The 9,350-nt window shown below is 44.6% G+C and overlaps 1 protein-coding gene across 2 annotated transcripts; it reads right to left on the minus strand.

Moving 5' to 3' along the window:
- Nucleotides 1-45: 45 nt before the first annotated feature.
- irf5 (interferon regulatory factor 5) lies at nucleotides 46-7,652 on the minus strand. Of its 2 annotated transcripts, none has more exons than XM_038278414.1 (9): nucleotides 7,482-7,652; nucleotides 7,162-7,350; nucleotides 2,835-3,021; nucleotides 2,738-2,763; nucleotides 2,630-2,657; nucleotides 2,232-2,552; nucleotides 1,422-1,805; nucleotides 1,231-1,349; nucleotides 46-1,159 (listed from the first exon to the last, which is right to left on the minus strand). In XM_038278414.1, the coding sequence occupies exons 2-9, from the start codon at nucleotides 7,333-7,335 to the stop codon at nucleotides 917-919; spliced, it is 1,482 nt and encodes a 493-aa protein (XP_038134342.1). In that variant the 5' UTR covers nucleotides 7,336-7,350; nucleotides 7,482-7,652; the 3' UTR covers nucleotides 46-916. The 2 variants fall into 2 exon arrangements, with proteins under 2 accessions (XP_038134342.1, XP_038134341.1); XM_038278413.1 differs by having other exon boundaries at nucleotides 1,422-1,811; nucleotides 7,482-7,650.
- Between the last annotated feature and the right edge of the window lie 1,698 nt (nucleotides 7,653-9,350).

A 9,350-nucleotide genomic window follows, 5' to 3' on the forward strand; every position in this document is an offset into this window, starting at 1 on the left:
TTGTTGTCACCTGGAACACTGGTTCCAGAAATCAACACTCAGACGTCGGGTTTGTCCTCTGGGGAGAAAAATGTTGGGAATCGCCCTTTATTTAATCAAAGTAGAAAAAATAATTTTATGGTTAAAATTACAAAGAACATTGAAAAATACAACCAGCTTTAATACAGAATATTTGGCAGTCTGTAGTTCTGATGGACCGGAGCAGAACCGTCTGACCGAATGTCTGCCGGAACCCAACGATCCATGTTTCTCCTCCGGACTTCAGCTGCTCTTCTCTCACCTTCGGCCCGGTCCTGTAAGGTTCTGGGTGGGTTTAGATGTGGTTCTGACATGCCATGCTTCCAGTACCTTCAATCTGTAGAGATCACCCAGGTTCTAACAGTTCTTTTATGACGGCGTTAAAGAAACCAGAACGGCCAAAAAAAAAAAAACACTGCCAGAAGTGGTTCTGAAAGACCAGAGCCAGAACTTTTCAGTCGCCTTGTTGGAGCTGAAATGCTGCGTCTGATCTCAGAACCAAACCAACCAGAACCTGTTACTGGTTCCCAACGACCTGGACTGGCAGCATTGCAGCTCAAACATAAAGCCTGGAATGAAAACGGTCCGGACCAGAAGTAAAACGCAGCTAAAGTACAACAGGAAAAAACAGAATTCTAGAAAGTTCTGGACCTTGACGTTTGGGTTAATAGTCTTAAGGAAATGTGAACCCATCCAAATCGGAACGAGGTAGGTGCTGGTTCTACAGCACTGAAACATCCGGGCTGTCGGGTCGGATCATGCATCATCGGACCCTTGAACTCCTGGTTCTGATCCAATGTTCATGAAATATTGAGGTTCTGCAGAATCGGATCAGCTTCGACCCGACCCTGGCATTAAGGGTCCTGAAGTCAACCCAGGTGGTTCTGGATCCGGCTGTTCAGCTGGTCCCCATTGAGAATCCACTGGGTCCGTTGTTCATGGAGGCTTCCAGGGAACCGGTTGGGGCCCAGGGCCCCTGGACCCCCAGCTGGTTCTGAAGGAGCCTTTGAAGTTCTTTAAACTGTTCCACCGTCTGGTCCTTCACGTCCGGGTTGGAAATCTGCAGCCGGATGCTGTCGGTGGACCAGTTCAGTTCTCCAGAGAACATCTCCGTCAGGATCCGCGCCACCACAGGAACCACCTGAAACCAGCAGAACCTTTAGAACCCACACCAGCGAGCCTGTAGGAAAGGGACACGTCGGTCCGACTCACCTGGACCATGATGAGCTTCTTCTCCTTCGGTTTCTTGTCTGGCCAGTCTTCTCCAAAGCAGAGGTTGACCTCGAACGGTGGCGGGTTCTGAGCCTCTCCCCTCTGGAACAGGATCAGCCCTGAGGAGCAGAAGAACCTTCCTGAAACGGCGCTGCTCACATGAAACCAAACGGCAGAGCTGGAGAACAAACCTTGCAAGAACTCGTTGAGACTGAACACTTTGATCCTCCTCTCCCTCTCCATGGGGTTTGGAGGTCCCTGTTCTGGCATTCCCGGCCCAGACCAGAACACCTTACACTGGCAGAGGCGGATGGCGTAAATGTCCTGCTGCTCGATCTCCAGGATCAGGCCTCTGTCCATCACGTCCAGGAGAGCATCTGTGTAGAACCGCTGCTTCTGGTTCTGGATTTCAGTAGTCCCTGGGAACAGAACCTGCTGCAGAGTGACGGGTCCAAACAGGTCCACCTGATCTGGGGAAGGTTCCAGGTGTCCGTAGTAGAGCCGGCAGCCCTGAGGGTTACTGACGGTTAGAGAGCCCATGGCTCGGCCCCGGTACAAGAACTTCAGGTCCAGATCTGTTACTGCGCCAAGAGAGAGAACACTTTGGTTAACGGTACCGTCTGTTCTACCAGAACATCTTAGAACCCAGTAACCCAAAGAGCTGTCACGTCCAGGTTGGACTTTTAACTAAGCAGATCTGGTTCAGCCAGCAGGGTCAAACCAACTGCTGCCGTACCGTCCTAAGTCCAGAACCACTGCTGATGGTTCTGTTTCTATTTAGTATTATGGGTTCTACTGGGTTCTATTCTGCAGATTGATGAAACCAGTTGGACTACAAAAAAATCGGAGGCATTTAACCTGAGCCAAAACAGAACCTCATGGTTTGGGAAGTAAGACGGAACATTTCTTAACCAGTACCGGTTAGTTTGGACCCGTTGTTGAGATATTGACCTCTGACGGAATCAGTCAGCTACTCTGAACCTTTTGGACCTCAGACTCACATGGGACGCTGCTCAGCAGGTCGTACTTGCAGGGTTGGTGGTTCTGCGGGTCCGGCTGGGTTTGGATGGACCCCATGTTGCTTGCTTCCATGGATTCGGGCTGGATACCAGAAACTGCAGCGGACAGCGAGTTCAGGTCCTGGAGTCCATTAGGAAGTCCTCCAGGCGGGCCGAAGCTCCCCGGATCCACCATGGTACCGCGGGGCTGCAGGTCAGAGGTCATGGGTAGGAGCGGCAAGGGGATCACCTGGGGAGATCCAAACGACCCGCTGGAGGACAGGCCGAAGGGGGGGAAGGTCGTAGGCTCGTTGATCCGAGGGTCTTTAGAGACAAAAGGTCAAACTGGGTCAACGGTACATCGGTTACCAAGGAAACGCCAATAAACACCCATCACTCACTGATGCTGAGGTCCATCAGGTTCGGCATCTGAAAAGATTCACACGTTTTCAGTTTATTCGGTGGGAAAATGGAGACTTACTGACTGTTCAGCCTTATCGTTTCCTCACCTCCTCATCCTCTTCCTCGGCTCCGTCTGAAACAGAACAATCAGGAATCAGATTCTGGGTTAAACCCCAAACAGAAGCTGGTCCAGGTGCGGCTCACCTGCGTTCCCAGGCACGTCGCACACCTCGTAGATTTTAAAGGGCTTGAGCGGCGTCTCCTTGGTTCCGTCGTACTTCAGCTGGAACTCCCGGCTCTTGTTGAGGGCGCAGCGCAGGTTGGCCTTCCACTTGGCCGGGTCCGGTTCGTCCACTCCCTCCTGGTACTTCCCCGTCTCCACAGCCCACGCCTGCAAGACGCAGCGGAGGAGGAAACATTTACAGCTGCCATATTCATGGGTCCCAGTGGATCAGAACTTCCTGTTCACAGAACCGGTTCCGCTCCTAATGGCTGAACAGTTGCCTGGGGCCCCAAGTTCCTGGGGGCCCCAAGTTCCTGGGGGCCCCATAAAACTCCTTTTACATGTTCACTATAGCTATGCTGGTGAAGATTCTCTGTCATCCAGGTTATAGTCATTCCAAAAAATGTTGGAAAAAACAATCCACTGGACTTTTCCAAGTTTGAAGACGTTTCTCATCTCATCCAGGAAGCTTTATCAATTCAAGATCAACTGAAAGGATTTCATTTGAATTGAAAAAGCTTCCTGGATGGGAAGCGAGATGTTTTTAGACTTCAAAATAAAGACCAGTGGACTATTTTTTTAAACTTTTTTGGAATTAATACAGCTATTCTTTATTTGTGCACATTAAATATGTTTTTGATAAAAAACTAAAAAAATATTTCCGCTAAAACACCATCAGAACACATATATTAAGTCTGTCTCAGCCCCCCCCTTCAGTGTCCACCATATTGGATCAGTCCATTTGCTGCACATGTTCAGAAAGGTCCAAACAGACAGCAGCAAACCATTTGAAAACAAACAATGAAAAGAGCAGTGTTGCAAACTTATCCCGTTTGCTGCTGTATTTAGCGACTTTTCAGACCCCTCTAGCACTTTTGTTTCTTAAAAGCGCCATATCTAGTGACTTTTTTCTGCTACTGGAGAATTCGGAGACAACATCTAAAAGCAGCGAACTCTGCTCTCCAGAGCAAGTAGATTGGTAACCCCGCCTCCTGCTCTCCTCTATCTTGTCTGCTGTCATGACTCATGCAGCTATTATTTCATCCAAATGAAAAATGGAGAACAAAGAAGCAGATCATGGCTTGTCTACAGTGAAAAGAAGGACTGGGTTATTTAGTTTTTGGAAACACAGGAAGGAGCAATCAGCTAAGTGAGCTTAGGCTACGTTCACAAAGCAGCCTGAAGTGATTCAAATCCCATTTTTTGGCCCATATTCAACCTGGATCTGATCTTTTCATGGCAGTCTGACCAACACAGATCCGATTTCTTCCAATCTGACCCAGGCCACTTGGCTATGTGGTCCTGGATCCGACACGAATCTGATCGTTTCAAATGCGACCTGTGTTTGAACGGCCAGGTCGCATTCATCCGACCTGAACGCCATTAATACCCGACATAGGTCACTATTCTGGGTCTTACTACGCAAAAGCAGAAAAAAAACAACAACCATGGCGGACAATGATGCGGAGGGCAGTATTTATGTTTAACCATATTGAAAAGATCGTGTTTTTATGGTTGGGAAAGAACTAGATGCACTCCAGCACTACCATCCATGTTTATTTCTCTAAACACAGAGCAGGCTGGCCTGTGATGTCATCGCATCCTCTACTGCACATGCAGGACACTTGGGTTGTATGACTGCAGTTCAGACAGGAGATCACATACAAGTCACATACAGGTGCTGGTCATAAAATTAGAATATCATGAAAAAGTAGATTGATTTCAGTAATTCCATTTAAAAAGTGAAACTTGTATATTATATTCATACATTACATACAAACTCATATATTTCAGATGTTTATTTTGTTTAATTTTGATGATTACAAATGACAACAAATGAAAATCTCAAATTCATCATATCAGAAAATTAAAATATTACTGAAGACCAATAAAAACAAAGGATTTATAGAAATGTTGGCCAACTGAAAAGTATGAACATGAAAACTATGAGCATGTACAGCACTCAGTATTTAGTTGGGCCTCCTTTGGCCTGTATTACTGCAGCAATGCGGCGTGGCATGGAGTCGATCAGTCTGTGGCACTGCTCAGGTGTTATGATAGCCCAGGTTGCTCTAATAGTGGCTTTTAGCTCTTCTGAATTGTTGGGTCTGGTGTATTGCATCTTCTTCTTCACAATACCCCATAGATTTTCTATGGGGTTAAGGTCAGGAGAGTTTGCTGGCCAATTAAGAACAGGGATACCATGGTCCTTCAACCAGGTACTGGTAGCTTTGGCACTGTGTGCAGGTGCCAAGTCCTGTTGGAAAATGAAATCTGCATCTCCAAAAAGTTGGTCAGCTGCAGGAAGCATGAAGTGCTCTAAAACTTCCTGGTATGTGGCTGCGTTGACCCTGGACCTCAGAAAACACAATGGACCAACACCAGCAGATGACATGGCACCCCAAACCATCACTGACTGTGGAAACTTTACACTGGACTTCAAGCAACGTGGATGAAGTGCCTCTCTTCTTTTCCTCCAGACTCTGGGACCTTGATTTCCAAAGGAAATGCAAAATTTACTTTCATCAGAGAACATGACTTTGGACCACTCACCAGCAGTCCAGTCCTGTTTCTCTTTAGCCCAGGCAAGACGCTTCTGACGCTGTCTGTGGTTCAAGAGTGGCTTGACACAAGGAATGCGACAGCAGAAACCCATGTCTTTCATACGTCTGTGTGTGGTGGTTCTTGAAGCACTCACTCCAGCTGCAGTCCACTCTTTGTGAATCTCCCCCACATTTTTGAATGGGTTTTGTTTCACAATCCTCTCCAGGGTGCGGTTATCTCTCTTGCTTGTACACTTTTTTCGACCACATCTTTTCCTTCCCTTCGCCTCTCTATTAATGTGCTTGGACACTGAGCTCTGTGAACAGCCAGCCTCTTTAGCGATGACCTTTTGTGTCTTGCCCTCCTTGTGCAAGGTGTCGATGGTCGTCTTTTGGACAACTGTCAAGTCAGCAGTCTTCCCCATGATTGTGTAGCCTATAGAACTAGACTGAAAGACCATTTAAAGGCTTTTGCAGGTGGTTTGAGTTAATTAGCTGATTAGAGTGTGGCACCAGGGGCCATCAATTTTGAACCTTTTCACAATATTCTAATTTTCTGATATGATGAATTTGAGATTTTCATTTGTTGTCATTTGTAATCATCAAAATTAAACAAAATAAACATCTGAAATATATGAGTTTGTATGTAATGTATGAATATAATATACAAGTTTCACTTTTTAAATGGAATTACTGAAATCAATCTACTTTTTCATGATATTCTAATTTTATGACCAGCACCTGTACATTTGGGAATGTGAACGGCAACGCAAAAAAATCGGATTTCACAAAAAAATCAGAATTGAGCATGAAAGTCGCGGAGTGAACGTAGCCAAAGTGATTGGAAAAAATCTTTCATTCCTTTAGAGACAGCATGAAAAGTCAGCTGAGTACAAAACATAGAGAGGAAAACAAGAAGAAAAGGGACAAGAAGAGAGGGACACAACCTAGAACAGATAATGGATGTCTATTCTATTACAATTTCTCTGTCTGCATACAGAGGTGTCAAGTAACAAAGTACAAATACTTCGTTACTGTACTTAAGTACACTTTTTAGCTATCTATACTTTGCTCCATTATTTATTTGTCTTCCTACTTCTGACTTCTACTCATATCATTTTAAACAAGTATCTGTACTTTCTATTCCTTACATTTTTAAAGCAAACGTTACTCGTTACTTTTGGCTTCGGTTTAATGTTTATAAATATTTATTTCCCGTCATGTGCTCCATCCAAAATACTTTTATATAAAGTATAAATACTTTTATACTTTAAGTAGTTTTTGGAGCACATACTTTTTCACTTTTACTTGAGTAAAGAGGTCAAGTTGATACTTCAACTTTTACCAGAGTGTTTTTAAATTGCAGTATCTATTCTTCTACTTAAGAAACAGATGTATGAACTTTTGGCAACACTGTTTGTATAATGGGTGTTTTTGTCTTCTCAAATCAGAGGGCCCCCTGCCTGTCTTTGCCCAGGGCCCCAAATTTCCTAAATCCGCCCCTGGGATTTTCCTCAGTCTGACAGAAAAGAGGAAGCTGAGAAGAGGAAGAGCAGCTCATGCTTTGCTTCACCAGAGAAAGCAGGGAAATGAAACCTCTCAGCAGAAGGAAGTCCAAACGGCTGAAGCAGAGTGAGACATCAGAACCAAAGCACTGGACACGTTTCCGGTCCTCGCGCCTCACTGCCCAGTTCCCCATTCTGGACTGTCAGCTGCGGTCCGCAGCAGCGCAGCGCAGGGTTCTGCTTTTCATCGGGACTCAAACCTTGAAGATGGTGTTCTCCTCCTCTGACACGGGCGTGTGGCGCGTGGCGTGTTTCCAGGGGATCTGGAAGAGCCGGTGCTCCGGGCTGAGCCACTGGAGACCCGCATACCTGCCGCTGTTCACCTGGGCCAGCAGCCAGGGCTTCAGGCGGATCCTGCGGGGATGGATGCTCATGGTCGGCCGGGCAGGCTGGAGGAGGGAACCAGATTCAAGTTTAGGACCGGCTCCGGAACTGAGCTGAAAGTCCTGCAGCAGATGGTTTGACAGAGACCAGCGCAGCTGGAGAACCGGTTCGGCGGTTCGTAGTCGGATGGACTCACCTGATCTCGGTTCCTGGTTCCGGTTCCGCGCTCTCAGTATAAAACAGTCACGCGCTCACTTCCCAAACTAACTACCAACAAACAAACTGGAGCTGAAATCGGTGCCGCCCGTCACAAAGTTCCACAGATCCGTTCAGCTCAAGTAAAGCGACACGACATCAAAGCAGCTTCCGGCTCATCTCCACCAGCCTTTCAAAATAAGAGCTCCCGTGTAGAGCAGGTGCGCCAAAGCGGCTCAATAATGAAAAGAACGATTGAGATGAATCTCCAGCTCGTTCCTCTTGTGGACTGATGCGGATCTTGTGACTTAAACCTGTGGCACATTTCACCAAAATTCCCTGGGGCTTTTATTTCGAAATGTTTTGGTTTGTGAGAGCGAAACTACAGGAAGAGCAAAGCAGCCCATAAATGCACGGTGGTGACACAGTGATGCTGTGGGCTGCTTGATGTCCTCTGGGACCAGAAGGTCGTGGATTTTTTAAGGAAGTCTCTGGAAACCGAAACCTTCATAGAAGACAATGACCCCAAGCTTTGCTCTCAGGCAACAAAGGCTTGGTTCTGAGGAGGTTCTAGAGAAAACCATGGTTACTAGGCAATTTCACATATTTCTTTACTTTTTTTTCTTTTTGCTTTGACAGTTTTAAAAGGACATCAGGATCAAAAAACCTAAGTTAAAGCTCAGTTGTATGACTTCCAGTGAAAAAGATATAGGAAACAAATGCGAAAACAAAACAATATTATTAAAATACTTGGAGGTTTTCTACATGTAGATTAAAATGGTTAAGTAATTTGTTTATCTAGTTGATTTGTTGTTGTTTTTACGTAGTTTTTCAATAGTATTCTAATATGTTTGAAGACGTTTTGCTTCCCATCCAAGAAACTTTTTCAATTTAAAATGTCAGAATTAGTTTTGAGTTCGAGGTTAAACGCTTGTTAAATTTGGATTAATGACTATAAGAAGTATTTCACATTTGCTCAGAAAGATGTCTTGATTGACATATTTCTGAGACAGTTTCCGGTTTCCCGTTTAAGAGGAAGTAGTAGTTCCCACATTCAGCCAGTAGGTGGCAGCAAATTACAATACATTAGGGTTTGGAAGCAAGGCCAGGAGAGCATCTGAACCATTGGAAGGGTTGATTCCGTAAACTAATTTAAATTAGTATTTTGAAATGAAAATACTCTTTTATTGAAAAAAAAAACAACAAAAAACCCCAATGACAATTAACTTTAAAGTTTATTCAGACAGCTCTTTTTGTTTGGGGTTCTCCATTCTGGTTTATAAATTCACCTTATTTTTGTTTCTGCTTCTTTGACAAATTTGCAGCTATTTTCATTCAACTGTATGTAATTTTTATTTGAAAACAAGATTACAATGTTGATATAACTTTTGATTTAATCTGTTTTTTATGATCAAATGCTTAAACTCCACTTAGTTCTTGTTTATCTTTTTGGTTCTAATGTTTTGTTTAATTTCTTTTAATGTGTTTTTTTCATATTCAATGTGTGTTGCTGATAGAAATCCTGAAAGCATCACAGGGAAGGTCAACAAAGCTCCTACCTGTTCAAATGACAGGAAAGCAGAGCTCCAGGTGTTTATTTAGTCCTACCTAAAATTAGGGTTAGAACTTTGGATCCAGCGTCATGATGATGGTGATGAAATGATGAAGAGCAGATTCTGGTTTCTGGAGTGAGAGAGAGTCATCCATCTGCTGAAATGAATCCTGCAGAGGATCCAGGAATCAGAACAAACCAAAGGACCCCTTCAACTTCTTATAGATGAACACTGGAGTGGTACCAGGACCAGTCCAGTTTTCTTAGTTATTCCTAGAGGTAATTAAACAAGAAGTTTTTCTTTTAATTGATGGTTAT

This window comes from Cyprinodon tularosa, unplaced genomic scaffold, assembly GCF_016077235.1.
Source record: "Cyprinodon tularosa strain WSP-4 unplaced genomic scaffold, ASM1607723v1 ctg1405, whole genome shotgun sequence".
Taxonomy (NCBI): Eukaryota; Metazoa; Chordata; class Actinopteri; order Cyprinodontiformes; family Cyprinodontidae; genus Cyprinodon; species Cyprinodon tularosa.